General features: G+C 38.8%; 1 protein-coding gene across 5 annotated transcripts in view; it reads right to left on the bottom strand.

The window, feature by feature from the left end:
• LOC139685756 (adenosylhomocysteinase-like 1) overlaps positions 1-19,635 on the bottom strand; it is a 186,070-nt gene that overhangs the window by 140,120 nt on the left and 26,315 nt on the right. For all 5 annotated transcript variants that reach the window (XM_071582825.1, XM_071582829.1, XM_071582830.1 and 2 more), the window contains one exon: positions 18,438-18,525. In XM_071582825.1, coding sequence (XP_071438926.1) covers positions 18,438-18,525 — 88 coding nt within the window. The remainder of the gene's footprint in view (positions 1-18,437; positions 18,526-19,635) is intronic.

The raw sequence follows: 19,635 nt of genomic DNA, 5'->3' as shown, positions 1-19,635 counted from the left end.
TATATATATATATATATATATATATATATATATATATATATATATATATATATATATATTAACGTCCTGAAACTAAACCCTCGGCAAGAAGCTTATTTATTTCAAACAAATCACCAAAGGAAAAAAATTACCTCTGTGGTCAGGTTTTTTCAAATATTGGATTTAATTTCAATAAGGAACACCAAAGTTCCCGCGTAAGCCTAATGCATTGAAGAAAATTTGTTATTCCACAAAACCGTTGTGAGAAATATTCTAATAAAATCCACTCTAATTCAAGAGTGATTTGAATGTTATTATTCTATTATGAAATATATAATAAGTGAAATTAGTCTGAGGATAGCTAATTTGTGCCCACACGATTGTGATAAGCCATCTTGGAAAGCTGAATGAAATGAAAAAAGATTTGACTGCATAAAAGCAAATAGTGGTAAAAACATAGAATACATTGATCTTAACTAATAGCAGGCCAAAAATATCCTATACGTGTCACATTTTCTAGGGTTAGAAAACAACCGAGTTGTTGCTTTAACTGTTTTTTATAGAGTGAGTTTATTTTGGACTCAAAGCTCAAATGCTCGGTATTTATAAAGACAAAACAAGTGAATAAAATTACAATATACTCAACAACGGTCTTATTTTTTACAAACCTATCAAACCAATATGATGCACTATTTAAAATTGCTGATCAATAATTCGTACCAGCAAAAAGTACTAACGTCAACCCTTTCCGAAAATCAAGTTGTCTGTAGTACTCGTATATGAAGTGTGCCCTGATAAACATATGTTTACCATCTAAGATATCAAACGGATAAATGCCATGACAATAACATAACGATAGTGCTCCAAAACCATGAAGAGATTTGAATATTATCAATGCCGCATTCACAAACGCCTAAAACCGTTCTTAAAGCATGTGGTGATTGCTGCCAATTATCTGCTTTCATAACCACAGATCATGGCAGAGTTAAAGGGCTGGGATTCATCACTTCTGGGAGCTAAACTGCTCTGATGAGGGAAGAAAGGGAAACATATGCAAGCTTCTGAAAAGTCCCCAAAAGTTAGACGGAAGTGAGAAATCCAGGGACTAGTTGGTGGACAATTTCGACAATGCCGCGTCACCCGAAATCATACTATGCCGTCCAAAGATAAATCTCATGCATTAGCCACTGACAATAATTCCGTTTATCGGTGACTCCGTACAGCTCTCCAAGGCATGCACGCAGGTGAAAGAGTTGCACATTCACCAAAATCGGCGCCGACCCGACCCCTTCGATCTTGTGAGTCCATAATTCAAATGCATTCTTTGGGAAGGGGACACGAATCTATATTGAGCTGGGTATCTACGAATCCTGTCTCACAAAGGGAATTCATTAATTATTCAAGGGTCCTGAGACAAGCCGCCAGGCTTGATTGACCGATGCACGAAACACATCTCTTTGAGAGTACAAAGAAAATGGTGTGAGGAACCGTAATTGGAAATAAATTATGGAAAATTACCAATTGTTAAATTTTTCAAAGAAGGAAGCCATGCTGGGATTTTGGAGATAAACATGGTGGGGTGATTTGTAAGTGGTCGGTTCGATTAAGCGTACCCTTGACGTAACTGCTACTTACAACCAACTTTTCACTACGGTTCCCCACTCACATGAAAGTTGAGTTAACACTTAAGCTAGAAAGTTGGTTTTTTGGACGCTTCGCGAAGAGGGGAGGGTTAAAATTTACGGAATTTTGCAGCCTTGCCCTAGTCATGTTCCATTTGGTGCTCGCGTCCAGTGAAATGAATACGGCTTAGAATTTTCATTTGCGACTTCAATGAGGTTCAATATTGGTACTCCATTTATTAAAAAATTATCATGATAAAATGTGAACCCCTTGTGATCTGAGTCAGAAACCACCTGGGAATATAAAATACAACGAAAGTATGAAATTATAAAAAAATATATATTACAGAGGGGGAGGTATTGCTCCTGATGCTAAACTCGCAGTTCGACTTATACTTATCAATCGGACCAAAGGTACACTGGGCCTCGTATTATTTTATCAAAATGTTCGAAAAACAAAAGCCTTATAAAACACGGGAGTATTTCAAAGGTTTCGTGGGAAAGCGGAGACACGGGATTCAGTTTTATAATATTGAAGTTGAACTAACCATAAAAGTTCATAATTAAACGAAAAGAAAGTTATCCATATCGTTTAGCCCATTGCGAATTTGGCAAAGGTATAATTTCAATGCTTTCCATTTTTAATGAGTGAAAATCCGTACGCGAAAACGCAAGGGGGAGTGTAGGCAGGTTGGGAGCGAAACTTATCAAAACATGATAAAGCAGAGCTTTTGGGTTGTCGTGCTGATTGCCTAAGTATTGTGATAAACATTTGTCGTTAAATACTTACGAAAAGAATGAATGAAAGTTATTTTAAATAAAACTTAGGGCATGGATTCATAAGTGTTGCCCGTGAATGGGCCACACAACAATTATTTTCCCAATTTTCGGTCATAGGGAAAATGATAGCAAAATATATAGAAATTATTTCGTGCAATTGGACTATTTTATTAAATTAGTAGGTGCAGAATGTAACTAATAACAGACTTTTAAGGCAAATTAAACAACAAAATCACTCAAATGAATGACATGCCGAAATTTTACACATTTAGTTTTAAAATATCACCGATCGCGGTGACCTTTGCCATGGGCGCCCATGTATTTAGGGTCAATATTAAAATATCTCTAGCGCGTGAGAGTTGATGGTCCTCCGTCCTCAATCCTTGAAATATTGCCTGGCTCGCCACTACAACACGAGAAAATATGTGATGAAATTCTACAGTTTTCTGAAGCAGTAGAACAAACGATTTTCTAGCGCTGGAGACAAACATTGATAGTGCACAGACTTCCCCCTACCCGCGACAGCCGAGGTTCGAATCTTGGTGGTGGCAGAATTTTCCACAGAAATTCCGATTACCACCGGGGTGCCATGAGTGGAATGCCAGAATTCAAGTGGAGTAAGATGTCCGTCGGATGGGACGTTAAATTGGGTGAACTTTTGGCATCCTTCATTAAGAATAGGTTATGACCTCCACCCTTCCACTATTCCCTGAATGACCTATCCCTTCCCAACTACCCACCTATCCCTAATGGTGCAAATTACCTCGACTATCGGTCGTCTACCCTAATAACTACAACTGCTACAGTAGAACCTCTGAAAACCGGTACTCTCAATGGGGGGGGGGCACTCTGAATAGTTTCCCTGAAATGAACCCATTTGAATCATTACTGAATACATACCATTGATAAAGGTCATCCTCATTAAGGTCACGATCAGTCGTTCCCCACACTCCTATCACAAAACACGCCCCCTTAACGATCGCCCACGCAAACGGTCTAAGCTCGATAGGACGGAGTATTAGCGGTAATCATTAGGAATTGAGGAACAAGGGATAATGAGGAGGGGCTTCTTTCAAGCGATTTGTTGATTGCTCAATGACACTTATTTAATGACACTAATTCAATGATACAAATTCAACGAGCTATGTTCGGGAAACGGCGGCACGGAATAAGTGCATATTTCACAAGTTCACTTACAGATGAATTCATACGTACACTGTAAATATTAGTAGATAATGATTAAGTTACGCAAAGCCTGACATTATTTAGAGAAGGGAGAGTAAACTTACAATTAGATACACGAAATAATACTATTAATAGACCTAAGGCGGTACATAAAAATGAGGAATCTTTATGATTTTTACTTCCTTGTAATCACTCTAATCAACATTTACAAATTAAAACTGGATCCAACGAATAGTATACACATCCGCGTCTTTTACATGACCAGTTCCTTCTCCCGCCCTCCCGAATGCGTGAATTCCAGACGCCGTTTAGGGCGTGAATCGGTGTGAGCTCAAGCCTCATCCATCAAAATCAACCTTCGTCCTGCTTATTGAGATGATGATGAAGGCAAATGACCGGAAAAATTTGAAATTTTAACAATTTCAAAGTGTAAAATCATTCGCCATGACCGGGATCTCCAAAATTTCAGAATTTAATACAACGCCTCGAAGGCTTGACTGGCTGAAGCACCCCAACGGATATCGAGGGATCCGGGTTCGAATCCCGGTTAAGGCGAATGATTTTTACACTTTCAAATCGTCGCATATTTAGGTAAGTTAGACCACAAAGATAAGGGAGATATACTCCAGTACAGATAGACACAAATATTCGATCTTTCCCCGGACAATCAGGAATAATAATAGTAAGAAATCTAAGTCAGTATAGAAATAGTAAAGACATTCGATTTACAAGCGAGGACAAGATTTAACGCTTCGTAGATGTTAGGTATATATGTGTATATACATATATACACACACACACATATATAAATATATATATATATATATACATATATATATACATATATATATATATACATATATATATATATATAAATAAAATGTATAACACTTAGCACTAGTGGACACAGACAAAAACACAGAAACACACAAAAAAGAGACTCACTATTTTTCGAATTTTCGGCGGTCGTGGCCAACTTTATCAAGGAAGAGAGGGACAGAACTGAAGGGAATGCGAGGGCTGGAGCGATGGATGGAAGGGGAATGTGGGGAGAGAATTCGGAAAGGAAGAGTTTGGAGGGGCAGCGTTAGAAGGGTGGGGAAAATGTAGAAAGTGATGGGGTGGATATGGGTGGCAAACGCACACCAAGCGCTCCATTTCTTACTCCCTGTCCATAAGAGGACACAGAATTTGCAATGACCCCGACTCCCTTGATAATTTCCTTTCAAATCTACACTGTTCCCTTCTCAAACGAGGTTATTCCGAATCCCTCCTGAACAAAAGGCTCCGAAAACATGCCTACACTCCCAAACCTTCCTCCGCCGCGGAACCCCACCCTCTTTCAATTTGCACCACATACTTCCCGGGCTTAGAATCTCTACGATTAATCCTAAAAGACCTCTACCCTATCCTCAAAAATCATAATGCCACCGCCAACCTTTTTCCCAAATGTCCTTCTGTTACTTTCAAACGCCCCGCCAACCTATCCGATCTCCTCAAATCAACCAATCCACTCCTTAAATCCCACCCCGTCCCAAAACCACTCCAATGTCATGCAATAAACCTAGATGCAAAACATGCCCTATTTTCAAAACCAAAATCCCATCCCTCTCCCACCCGCTTTTTAACTCTCTCCCACAAATTCCCTACTCTACTTGCACTTCTAGCAATGTAGTGTACCTTCTGAAGTGCCAACTTTCCCTGCCTATTATATTGGGCAGTGTACCACACCCCTTAATATTAGAATTAACAACCACCGAGCCTCATGCAAGAATTCTTCCCTAATTGATCAGCTCCCAATCCCGAAACACGCCTCCGAACACAACACTCCCTTTGATAAATGCTATAGTGTATCCATCTTAGCATCCCTCCCACCCTCTGATCCTCCACAGAAACTCAAAACATTAGAGCAATCCTTAATCTGGATCTTGGAGTCCTGGAATTGGCCAGGTATCAATATTGGGCATTAATTACCCTGCTCCAAAAATTTTCATTCCCCCTCCACCCCCATTACCTTCTACATTTTCCCCTCCCTTCAAACGCTGCCCTTCCAAACCCTTCCCTTCCGAATTCTCTCCCCACCTTCCCCTTCCATCCATCGCTCCAGCCCTCGTATTCCCTTCAGTTCTGTCCCTCTCTTCCTTGATAAAGGTGCCCACGACCACCGAAAATTCGAAAATTAGGGAGTCTCTTTTTTGTGTTTTTCTGTGTTTTTGTCTGTGTCCACTAGTGAGTGCTAAGTGTTATGCATGAATTTATACGTCTCTGTGGAGGTGCATTTGGCATGACTGTTAGTTTTGCATGTGTTTTTTTCTGTTTTACGGGTGGTTACCTAACACCCACCCCCACAAGCCCTTGCGGGGTATTGTGAAGATGTAGATGAAACTGAATTACATTTAATGAATTTCACATCACAGGTTATGAGATTAATAGTCGCACATATAATTAGCGTGAAGAACAACGCGTGAAAGAAGAGTTGAAAAACAGTAGCATACGTTTAAATATTTTCGCAAACCAGAGACAAATAGCGAGTATAATTGATATTCTTATTCCTACCAAAATGAAAATACTATAGTCAAAATTTAAAGCATCCCACCAATTTTCACCAACAGTAAAATCTTACAGAGCTCTGCAAAATCAGGCAGCCTCAAAAAAAGTTATTTAACATATACGTAGTTATACGGTTCGACAAATGAAAGCCAAACCATACAATCTGGTAAATCCAAACATGCAGATTTTAAAGCATTCATTTATAAATTAATAACTATTCACAGGATTTTTTATAAACTATTCAGTTCATGATATTTTACCTATTCAAGGTAGGTTTTGGAACGGGCCCTAATGATTATTACGCATCTACGTATTGCGATTGTTTGCAAATTTTTTTCTATCGTCTCCTGTCTCTACCCTGCTAATCCAAAGTTCTCCTTTCCATTACGTCCACCAACATTCAAATACCCTTTATATCTCCTCCATCCCCTTTATCTGCCCTTTCCGAATTTTCCCAGCAACCTTTTCCTCTCTTCTCACAATAACCAGGTTTCAAATCCATTTTCATATTACAGCAAAATGATTTCACATTCATGCATCACGGAGTCAATCATAATTTAATTTACCAGGGAAATAGCGAAACCGAAAGATTCCGTCCTGTGTGTTATGTTTTTTTGATGAATTATTCAACCGCGCAAGAATTTTATTAATATTCGTATATTAAATATTCATCCGCGCAAGAATTTCATTAATATTCTTATAATGGTTTACGGAGTTTGAAGTAAATCCAAGATGGTGGCATGATACTGCCCGTTGAGGCCTCTTTCCTCCTTCGTCCTCTTATGAGTGATTTGTTAGAAAAAAAGCTTCATTCGAGGCATAAAGCTCACCGTCTGCAAACACGTTCAGCCAAATTAAAACGACAGGATGAAAAGAGTCGCTACAGTACTTTCAAACCTGGTTTTGAAATACGTGTTAAAATTTCTATAGATTATAATTATTACAAAAAATTAGAGCGGTAGGTTTCTGAAGTGCAATTAACAATTCGCAGTCCATTTTATGCTCACCAATACGACCACGGGCTACAGAACATATAAAATTAAAGAAAATTGTGCTCTTTTTGATTTAAGCACTTGCCGTTCTTCGCAAACAATAATTGATCGCAGCGACTTCAACTCAAAACCCAATGCCCCAAATAATTTTTCCATCCCCCTTCCTTATCCATTACTAACTTTAACCCCTGAAATTACTCGATGAATGGCTTAGTTACAAGTGTATACGCGTTAAATGTGCGTTTTGCTAGACTGGTGCTTCAAACCAAAAGTTGAAAATGAATTATAAAGATTTGAGGGCAAAAAAAATAAATCGAGCATAATAACAGGGCTTAAGAATAATTTGAACGATGAACTCACAAAATTTTACGTAGTTCTCACCTTACGAGTCGGAAAATAAAGGTCAGCTGGTTCATTATTTCCGCAATGTCAACAATTGAAGTAACCTTGAGACTTTCCCTCGCACTTGGGAAGCAGAGATTTCATCATCGATCTCCCGCGACCACGAATACATGCTATGGTCGCTTGGGGGACGAGTCGACCATCGGCTGTACATGCCACCCCCGGGAGAGGGTGGCATATCCAGCCGACAGAGGGTAGGCAGGCGACCCAGCGGAATGATTACACTGACGCATTAGCGGCGAGACTGGAATTGGGTCTGGACCCAACCGTCGGCAGATGGGTGCTCTAATTACTATAAGCATCCCACTGCGGGGTGGCAGATCCCGATTTGGCGTCGTATTTCCTAAGGAAATGAGATAGACGTTATAGCACGGATGGTCGCGACTGACAAACCAGCAACGTACATATTCGAAACGGCGCCCGGAACGGATCGGGTATTCTTTTTTCGGAAAATTGGTCGCGTGATTTCAACTCCCCGGGCCTCAATACGAACCCACCTTTTAACTCTTAAAGTCTGTAAACTGTAAATGGAAGTGTTTAGGTGAGTGTTTAGGTCAGGGTTAACTTTGTAAAGGAAGCAATCAACGTCCTGTGGACGTACTTCGATTAGGCTGTTTCTTGGCGTGGCATTTTACATGGACCATTATGAAAGTAATGCGCATGCTTTTATTGTGACGCGACTATCCATGGCAGCGCGGTAAAACCGGTCGGGAAATGAGGGAGGGGGGGGTCTGCCCCGCCGGTCGCCAGTTTGCTGCGAGCAGTTTGAGCAGAAAGCCCCGCACTTTTAATACTAATTGGGCTTACTTGGTCCAACAGATGAGGTCGTTTTGCACTGTTGGGAATCATTAGAAAATATAAAATAGCAAAACGACTTAAAAGGACGAAGCGATATCCTAGTCCCCGTTGGCCACCGTGGGATTCCGACCAAAGTTCATCAACACTGGAAGTATGCGGGAAATGAAAGTACAGCAATGGCGGTCAGAAAAGCACGCAAATAAGAAATGACGCAGAGCCATTAGGCTCGGAAGGAGAAACCGAATCAGACTGAACTCTTCGCTAAGTAGCTATCATTCCACAAGTCTTCCCTTACACTTTTTCACACCTTAGAAAACGGCGTACGTCTTAAGGATAGTGCTTGAATCAGGAGATAACATAATTTTCTAATACTACTACTATGTCGCACTTCGTCCCGCGGAAATTACAAAAAAAGCTGACAGGAAATGAAAACTGTCGATTTTCTCTGTAATCACTCGCACGTCGACATGCTATTGATGAGGTAGGGCATCTTTTCGGAAAAAGGGTAGCTTCATGAGCGGGAAGGTACAAAGCGGAAAGTGATTATATGATAAAAGGAAACCAAATTATTTTTCGTCCTAAAGACCATTTTTAGACACATTGGTGGGCCGTGGGGTCCCCATCTCTGGAAGAGAGTTGAAGAGGCCATGTGACGGAATGATATTATTCATATTTGCGTTTACGTTTCGATCCTATTAGAAAAAAAGCATACACCCCAAGAGACCTTGTGTGTGGCATTCGTGAATTTGGAGGTCTCGGAAGTGGAAAAATACGCTCGAATCGCTCGACCACCTTGAAAAATCTGATGCCTCTACAAGAAGAAAGCCTCCACATTGCGACTGCAAATATTTCAGAAAAACAGGCGCGAAAATAATTAAAGGAATAGGACAGGCATGCAAACTGTCTCCAACTCTAATCGACATGTGCTTAGAAAATGTAACAGAAGTAGTAAAAAGAATTGAGACATGCGGCTACCCCGCAGTATTGCGCGTCGAAATTCTTCCTTCCACCGGGTGAAGGTTTCCCTGAAGTCGATGTCCGAGTCAGGCATCGAAACGCAGACCAAAATGGAGGCTCAATCCGTGGAAGAGCAGACAGGAATTTTTATAATAAAATTAATGGTCATTATGGATCAACAATTAAGATACCCGTTTCACTGATGATATAACAGTGAAGCGAGAAGGACTACGGACACACCTGAACTCAAATGTACCAAATACTCAAGGATACAACACCAAAATTAGCATAAAGTAAACTAAGATCCTATTGAGCAGAGGGGAGAGGAGGTGAAGGAAGAAGTTGCGTAACTAGAGGAATAGAGGCGTACGGAGGAGACAAGGACTGGAACATTTCACTTGACACGGGAGCGTAATAAAATTCAGTAGAAGAGGATCGTCGAGACTGAATAGCTGGACAGTCCGGAGGTGAATAGGTGCTTGAGAGGTAGAGAAACCTGACGTTTAAAGAAGGCATGGTCACAAAAGTTTTCCGCCTCTCGTTGCATGACTTTACTAGAAATGGTGGCGGTACAATGTGGACGTTTCTTGTTTCTGATAAGTGTTTACTAGTTCCTGGCAAGTTACATTTTTTGGCCCGGAGTGATGCTCATGCATAGGTGGGTGACTTTTGACTACTCGTGTGCTGTGCATTCCTGGTGTGGATATACCCCCTACCACGCACCTTCCCGGTGACTTGCAAAGAATTTTATCGATGTACAAGAGAGATCGAGGGAATAGAAGGAGAGTCGAGTGGCCTCAAGGCCATGTATAGTTACCTAAATGAGGCAAGGCTGTGACTTGGCTAAAGACAATGCATTTTTAGGAATACGCACAAAAGGAAAAAAGAAAGTCCAGAAGGGAAGCACAGAAGTTGATAAATTCTCGCACGGAAAATGAAAGATGATGGGGCTGCCTTCGTGAAACAGAACCAGGATTGAATGGGGTGAATGGAGGGCTTCCGTCAATCTACCTTCGAAATGAAGGATTGACGAACATAAGTCGGGCAGGGGGTTAGTTCATCGGTCAGATGACCTGATGAGCCATACTGTCGCAATTCTATATAATTCAAGCACGCCTTGAACGCCCAAAGTATTTATTTTCTAAAATTCTCTGCGCGTATTTCTAGCCCTTAAGTGTGAACATCCCTGAAAATGCTGCAGTGAGCCCTTCGAAGAGTTTCTCGATCACTCTTGGCAGCAGTGCTTTCCCCATGGTGTTACGTCGGGTTTGTTTTTTAAGTCTTTATTTCGCAGCATGTGGCATATTACAACACAAAGGAGTCGCTCATGAAACAATAGTATCTGGATAAGCTTATGACCCATTATTCACCGAAGTGGCGATGCCCTGCGCAGAACCCTAGGGTTCAGTGAAGCCAGAGTGGGAGTTCCGCAAAAACAGAAAGGTTTTGCAAGTTGAGAATTGTGCATAAGGCTGTACGAGCCAGAGCGGTCCAAGTCATGGCTTTTAAGATACAGTTATCGCTTTTGCGCTTTACTGCCATTAACTACAAATTGATTAAGAGAAAAATCATTTAATATATCAGCGTTTCTTTTAATAATGTGCATGCAGAGGACATGGAGAATTGGATGCAGTATTCATAATTTAAATGCTAAATAAAAGTGATCAATAAAACACATGCAGTACAGATCAAACACATGCACGTACTGGGTAATTGCCATTGAAAACTTTGGAGTGGTTCAATACATTTTGGACGGCCAAGAGGGCAAAAAAGAGTGCTCGATGAAGCCTCCGAATCGTTCAGATGGAGCATGAAATCAAGGTCTTCCGTAAAAACCCACAGATATTAAACGGACGTTCAAGGCTGGAATATTGTCCGACATTGATTTCATGAAAGCTTCGACTTCATTCTTAATTTCTTTTGTTTTGAAAATACATTTAAATGCCACTTAATCGATTCGCGGGATTCAAAACAAGTCAACTAAAAACAAGACAACTTACGTGCTACACAGTAAAAAATTGGGCATCACACAAGTATCAATTCAGTATACGACTCGTACATCATTTAGCAACGCCATTTTAAGTGAGCTGGCAAGCTTATTTTGAAAGTAAAAAAATTAGTATAATTTTAATTCTTCAACAAAAATAGTGAAATATTCTCAATTCGCGATCACTCTTCCAAGCAAATGGGATACTTCAAGTTAAATTAAATTTCATGGATGGACTCCAAGCACTTTCTCCGGTCGAGAGAAATTATTCACATTGGTCAGATGAAAGGGCGTCCAGTGACGCAAACAACGCAATGCCAATTAGACTCTAACCCCAAGCCGATAACCAAGATCCTAATGCGACGTGCGCCCACTTAATACTCAAGAAAGCTAATCACGCAAGGTACCGTACATTAAACATGAAAATATGAAATCATGCATCATCGACGGGACAAACCATGGGGCACACGGGCGAAAGCAATAACGCACAAAAGGTTTGCATGTGTTGAAAGTTTCTTTGGAATATACGAGGGCGGTTCACTAAGTACCCGTGTTTGACGAAGGGCGTTCCTGAGGGAAGTTTATGTTATCATCGTGTGCTGCCTTCTATCAAACGACGGTGAAACAAATTTCAGACTGATTTAAAGGTTAGTTTGCATTTGGCAGCCATTCCAGTAAGACGTGTTTCGTGATTTTCGATGGAAAAAGAGCAGTATCGTTCGGTAATTCGCTTTTTGTTTTTGGATGGGAAGAAATGCGAGGAGATAAAAGCAAAGTTGGATGCTGTTTATGGGGACACTTCGCCATCTATGACCACAGTTAGATATTGGTTCAACGAATTTAAACGTGGGCGAACATCCGTTTTTGATGAGGAGTGACCAGGACGCCCGGCAGACGTGGTTACCGAGGAAATCATTCAAAAAGTCCACGCTATGATTCTCGCTGATTGACGAACGAAAGTGCGCGATGTAGCAGAGGCCGTGGGTGTGTCGACCGCAACGGCAATTAATATTTTACATGATAAGTTGGCGATGAAAAAATTGTCGGCCCGATGGGTGCCGCGATTGCTCACGGTGGACAACAAGCTGATCCGGCTGTCAACTTCAAAGCAGTGTTTGTAGCTATTTGAGCGAGATCCAAAGGTGTTTTTGCGTCGAGTTTATCACAGTTGATAAAACCTGGATTCATCATTACACACCAGAAACTAAGCAATAATCAAAACAATGGATTTCTCCCGGTGGATCTGCTCCAAAGAAGGCGAAGATGGTCCGATTGGCCGGAAAGGTCATGGCGACGGTTTTTTGGGATGAAAATGGCGTCATCCTCATGGATTTTTTAGAAAAAGGAAGAACGATCACTGGGAAATACTACAGGACCGCTTTGAAAAAAAATTGAAGGAGACACGGCCGCATTTGGCGAAAGGAAGGTGCTGTTTCACCACGATAACGCACCAGCACATTCATCCGGAGTTGTCGCCGCCAAACTGCATGAACTACGTTATGAGTTGCTGCCGCACCCCCCGTATTCACCCGATCTGGTTCCCTGCGACTTTTTCTTATTCCCTACATGAAGAAATGGCTCGCGGGAAAAAACACTAGCTCAAACGATGAAGTTATCGCCAAGACAGAGGCGTATTTTGGAGAGTTCGACAAATCCTACTTTTTGAAGGGGTTAAAAAAATGGCCGGAACGTTGGGAGAAGTGTATCTTTCTAAAATGGGACTATGTTGAAAAATAAAAAAAATTTTTTTGAAAAAATGGTTTCTTCATTTCTAACACGCGCACTTATTGAACCGCCCTCGTACAACCAAACACATAATACCCTGAACGATCAATTGATATCACAGAGAAATGTTTCACCGATCGGGGGAGAACTCACCAAATCCTACGACTCAAAGCATACCGTCGTGAAGCACTTCCAGTGCATATGCCCTACTTAGGTGGAGGATATGCTGAATCAACACTGGCGGATTCCGTCATGGTATCCAATATCCTCTTTCGAGCGAATTCAATCGTGAAAATAAGATAGATTCGCATCACGCCACTACACCAACTGGCAATTGCTGGCGAGAGCTTCAAAACATTCGCAGTAACTAAGAATCGTGGGATGGTACTCTCTACTCGAAGCGATCTAGTCTCGAGCACAAGTTGAGCAAGAGACGTTCATACCACGCGGAAGGAAACGACGGGAAATGCTCATCAACGTTATGCATGTTCTAAGTGGCGGACGTAATTGGCACAAGTCGAAGTAAGATACAGCCGACCAAGGTTGCAAGAATTTACGCTCCCGCGCACCCCTCGAGGTAGTTGCGACGAACGACTAGAGTTCTCGTTCTTAGTCAATGTCAATCTATAGACTCCCGTGCCAAACTTGCAAGAAAATACGTGTGGGGCAACTTTAAATGGTATCCCACCGAATAGGGCCTGGACTGTCTTAGGCCTACGCAGGTTAACATATAACTAAGTCGCAACCGTTGTGCAAAGTGGCCGGTAATGTAAGTGGCTTTAAAATGCATGAGCCACTTCAACCAAGCAATTAAATGTTATCCAATCAAGCTGAAGGTTTGGGTGAGCACATAGTCTTCACTATTTTACTAGATTATCTGATTCAGAGATCTGAGTAACGTCGACAACTCGGAGAAGGTCGTCAAGTCCCTGAGAAAAATGTAAACAAACATTTTCATCCGAATTCATCCTTGTATTTACTATGAAATTAATATTATTTCGTAATTTCTAACAATACTACTCATATGTAACCATTTAGATCCCCTATTTTCCCCCCACATTCTACAACGCGCTTAAGATTAATAAAACAAGAAACATCTGCAGATGCTTAAAACTGGCCTTCAACATAGAAAGGAGAATACTTAACGTCACATTAATTTGCGTTTGTGCAGGTCACGCTTCGCAGGTTATATCTCCCACACCCTCCGAACCCTTGAATGACGAAATCACAAATGAACATTATTATGAATGCTTTTAACTTTGGAACTGCCAATGACAGGTACGCTTGAGGCTCTAACTTAATTCTAAAAGTTGCGATTATATTAATTTACATCAATTTCCTATGCAATAATAAACGTGTGAAAAGCGGAGCAAATGATTATAAAATGTTCATGTCCATATTTAATAGATGGGGCCGAGCGCACTCGCAAACAGAGCACGCTAGGGGAAGAAACGGAAAGAAGAGAGGAGGAAATGATGAAGAAAGTGAATAAAAAGTAAACGAATTAATTGGCAATTTTTAAAAACCAGAACCACAGCAAAAAAGTTATTTCCAATTAATTAGCGAACAAAAGTAGTTAATTCAAACTGTTTATTTTACATGTATCCATTTTCCGCTTTTCAGGATAATAAGGAGCAAAACACCACATTGTTTTTTTTTCAATTAGGTCACTTTAAACTACTGCGAAAATATTTCGACAACTTTAGACAGAGATGGCGACAGAATTTTTTGAAAAAAAATTTCACATCTATCTCATATTCACATAGTTTCTACAACTACATGCATCCGTTTTGCGGCGCCGTAAACAGCGCAGTCAATCAGGACGCTGATTGGCAAGGCAGCATGTTGCCCATCTCAACTCGAAATCCCACACTCGCAATGTCATTTTCTCGTCTACCATAACAAAACACAGCGCACTTGTCTCAGATGCGGCCGAGCGCAGTCGCACCATGGCCAGACAGAGGTCTTCTGGTTCCGTTCGGCGCTGCCGTAGGCATGAAAACAGGGTATGACGGCGACACAAAAACGTATGCATACAAACGTAGCTTAGCTCCCGAAGGACAAGATCATACTTGGTAAATAATGAAATCTGTCATAGAAGTCACCGCAATTCACTTCAGTACATTCTTTCGAAAAATATTTTAAATTAAATCAAAGTAAAGGCTGCTGGAGTGCAGATCAGTGACAGGAAACGTAGCATGTTGCACTTGACAGTTCATATTTCATCTTTAGCAGTGATAGAATAAAGACTGTAATCTGGAGAAGATGCAAAATTTTAATATGGAAGAATTTTAATTTCCTATGGCACCGAATATAAACGAAACCAATATAATAGCCTGGGGCACGATAACACAATTATAAACTTGACCGACCGAAATCTAGAGGAAACGATGTTATTTTCCTTCCAGGAAGCAAGCTATCCAGAGATGGAAAAGGGAGGGGGCAACATAATTATTAGAATGGCATTGGTCAAGAGGGTTCCTACACGAAGATTACCCAATCACAGCGCAGAAATTAACACAAAAAATAATAAATCACCTCATCAACACCTCATCTGTGGATTTCTCTATGGACCCAAGGCCAAGAGAGTGATGACTGCCGAGAAAAAATATTCATATCAATCATATGAATAGCCTTGGACAATGTGAATTGACCTCATCAAATCAACAAATCACCTAACTAACAGAGAATGTCCATGAAAAACAGGAGAAAAAGGGAGTATCATTGAAAATATTAAGAAGAAGCAGAGAATTGATACACTGAGAGGCAGATAAACAGATCCCTCATATTTCAAGTCATTGACAGCTAGCTGAAAACAGTTTGGGAAGGTAAAGTGAACAGGAAGAAACACTGAGAAATCCCGGAATGAAGAAATATGAGGATATGAAGAGAGTAGTTATTCAATGAAGGAGATAAGATAGTTTGCATATTAAACATATTCTACTGCATGTATCTCAAGTCAAAATTGATGCTTGGTATTACTATATTCTACAAAACAGCACACCAGCTTTTGTGTATTAGGCTTTATATGTTTTCTGACTGATTCTTGTTTCTTAGCACTGGTTTTTTCACCTATATATTTTACCAATCTACAGGCGCTTATCTTATAATGGTAAATAACATTCCCACAAAGTTCAATTTTCTATTGTTTGGCTTAAATGACTACTTCAGTCTCAGTCTGGCCCCTACAGGAATAACACACGAGTGATTCAATTTTATATATATATATATATATATATATATATATATATATATATATATATATATATATATATACATATCATACCACGAAACCCTTTCAAGGGAAAACCGACAGCAGCAGGGCAGATGCAGAAGAAGAAGACCAAATTTGTCAGAATGGGAACTTGGATTGTTAGGACAATGTTGAGGATGGGAAAATTGGAGAATAAAAAGCTGGAGATGGAAAGAGGAAATAGAAACATTTTAGGTCTATGTGGGGTGAGATAGAAGGATAGCAGGGATTACTTGAGTGATAGTTATAGAGTAATATTCAGCATAGAGGATATGAGCCAACGGCAGGTTACCATAATATTGAATGAAAAGGTAGGGAGAAAAGTAATCAACATAGGGCAAGCAACAGATAGAATATTACCAAAGAGATATAAGCAGGGCCGACGAACTTGGTCATTAATCTCAAGAGAGAGGACCTAAAGGCAGTATTTATTCAGAAGATTGTTCTAATTCGCCTGCTAACACCAATTAGATCTCTTTCAAGATGTGTTCAGTCAGAACCAAAAATGTTTGCCATATATTAAGATAATCCAGCAACACTGAATGCTTAGAGACAACTCCTGAGGATTTGTTGAAACATTTGTTGAACAATTCAAAACTGCTTTTAAAGAAAAACTGTGTGTTTTTCAATGCATTATGAAGGTAAATATTTTAAACAATACAATGAAATTGTGAGCAGTTGTCTCTTAAGCCATTGGATCATTAGTAAAATGGCAAAACAAAAAGTTAGCATTGATTATCATAATATATGTGCATGGATAATTTAGAACTTGACTCATTTTCATTACCCAATATTTGAGAATTAATGCTTTGTTTATATAAATATTTTGAACAAAACCAAAAGTAATATTTCAAAGATTTTATTAAAATGCATACAGTTGACCTCAACAGCTTTACAAAAATATTCCGATTCTCTAACACCAAACCATTTAACAGCTATACATTCCCCTTTGTTTTCACTGAACACCATTTTCAATGAAAACGAATGATTAATTACAATTTTATAATGTTTTATGTCCTTCCTTAAAGTAAAATTTCCCTAAGTAAGAAAAATTTTCATGTGTAATTCTAAAATACAGGATTTGGATAAAGCACATTTGTAGAAATTTTTTAAAAGTAGCAAGATCAACAAACTATTTCTTCGCAACAAAAATATTAAATTCTATTATCAAAGAAAGAGCATTCAATATAACAAGCGTATACATCAGTACACTAGCATCATTTTCAAAATTGAAAAACTAGTGATAGAATAACAGTAAAAAAAATGGCTCACATAGAGGTGGATGTGAGAATAGGAGAATGGCTGCAAATAATTACCTCACCTCTGTTTCACTGTTATGGCAACTTACAAAAGTACAACATTGCAATACTAATTTTTTTTAAATGTCAGCAAATTTATAAATGGGTCACTTAAAATTTTGAAAAAATTTAATGATTTCGCATGGAATGACCCCATCTTGGAAGCAAAAAACTCAAGGTGAAGGCATAAAAAAAAATTTAAATTTGGAGTTATCTGTAAATTAGCAGAGCCTTTACTGAAGTACTTTTCTCCTCTATTTACATTTACTACATTTGCAAATTTAATGCTACATAGAATAATGGCACAAAAGACTAGAACATTCTGAAAAAAAATTTCCACTAACTAATGCAATTTCAATGTGACTTCCTGACCCAATGAAACCAGTGTTATGAAAAAAATCTAATGACATGGAATCTGAATGTAGCTTGTGTTGTTCACCTAGGATGAACATCAACCACTAAAGCGTTGAAATTACTTAACTTTTGCCATACTTCACTGGAATCACAATAATTAAGAATGATTTTATTTAGCAAGGAGGAAATTCCTAGAAACTATATGTAATTAATTAAAATATTTAAAAAAACAAAATAACATGTTTTTTAATGAGAATAACTCCCATAAAATCAGATTCCGCCATTCCAATCAGCTATGGATATTAGTTCTAAATACCGAAAGGCCAAAATATGTAGTTATCAATCGCATGTATTACAAAAAATCATTTAACTCATGAATTCCAACATAAGTCGAAATTAAAAATTAACTATGACAGAAAGGTTTCACATATTCAATAGATTTACATTAATTAAAACTTCATTAATTTGAATCAATTTAACCATTGACAAAATGATAAAACTGATTGACAAGGCTAAACTAACAATAAGACAACTGAAGAGAAGTAATAACTTTACCTGAGCTGTATGAATCAGTAGAGGATGCTGACAGTGATCTACTACGATATCTACAGGACTTTTTCAAGGCACTCGATGTCTTGACATCCTGAAAGAAACATACACCTAAACTTTAATTGGAATTAAGTTAATTAAAGCACAGAGGTAGCCAAAAATATTCCCAGATAGCTTTTAGTGCAAAAACTGATTTTTCCACCCACAGAAAACCATTTAATTTGCATAAATCTCATTGTTGAGATATCAGGAAATCAAATAAAGGGGTAAAAATGCTCGTCCTTCTCATGGACTTTTCATAGCTTAGAAAAAATGTAAATATTATAGCAAGGGGTTATGGAGAATATGGGTGAAAATTCATTAAGGATTTGCTTAATGGTGACTTGAAGTTTTTAATAGAAAGAAGAGTTTTGAGAAATGATAAGCACACATCGTAAGCATGAAGAAATAAGAGCTTAGAAAAAATATGGCATTTAAATAACACCAAGCAATGGTCATTTGGGTTACTCTGCAAAATAATTCCTATAAACTACCTTTCTTTGTGAATTCTAGGGTGGAATATCTTTACTATTATTCTCAATAACACCCTAAGGTCTTTCAATTAATAATATTAGTGATGAAAATTCTACAATGAATTTATCAAAGTTTGATGGAATCCCCTAATGAACAGGATCACTCTCAATGCAGCAAAAAATCTTTCAATAATACAATAAGTTCCATGGAAGGAAATATGAAGGACCATTTGCATCTCAATTAAATATAGAATTGGTTATTCTCCCTTTGTGATAGAAATATTACATTTGAAGTATCGTTTTGTTCAACATGCAAGATTTATCAATGAATAAGAAAGAGGCTTTCTTCTTGGTTATTTTTCATTAAATATAGCCCACACTTGATGGAATTACTGTGAAAATCATACAGTAAAATCAAGTTCAGTTTAATCATCAAATGGACATCTTTAACACCATACATAATATACCTATGCCAGAAATCACTTAAATATTTCAACTAAGGGATCCACAGCCTCATAACGCCCATTAAAATATTTCCATGGCACTAGTCAAACTAATGAAGATTATATAATATTGAGTAGTTGATTAATTTTGTTTAAGTTAAGTAATTGAATATTCCAGGCTTAGGTTATTGGAAACGATTCATATTAGAATGAGAAACTATTACATGTTGATCCCACAGTATTTTAGGT

The sequence above is a fragment of the Hetaerina americana genome, unplaced genomic scaffold, assembly GCF_022747635.1.
Source record: "Hetaerina americana unplaced genomic scaffold, ioHetAmer1.1.p SCAF_12, whole genome shotgun sequence".
NCBI classification, from domain to species: Eukaryota; Metazoa; Arthropoda; class Insecta; order Odonata; family Calopterygidae; genus Hetaerina; species Hetaerina americana.
The sequence above is the reverse complement of the archived record's forward strand: the minus strand, read 5'-3'. Positions and strand labels throughout refer to the sequence as shown.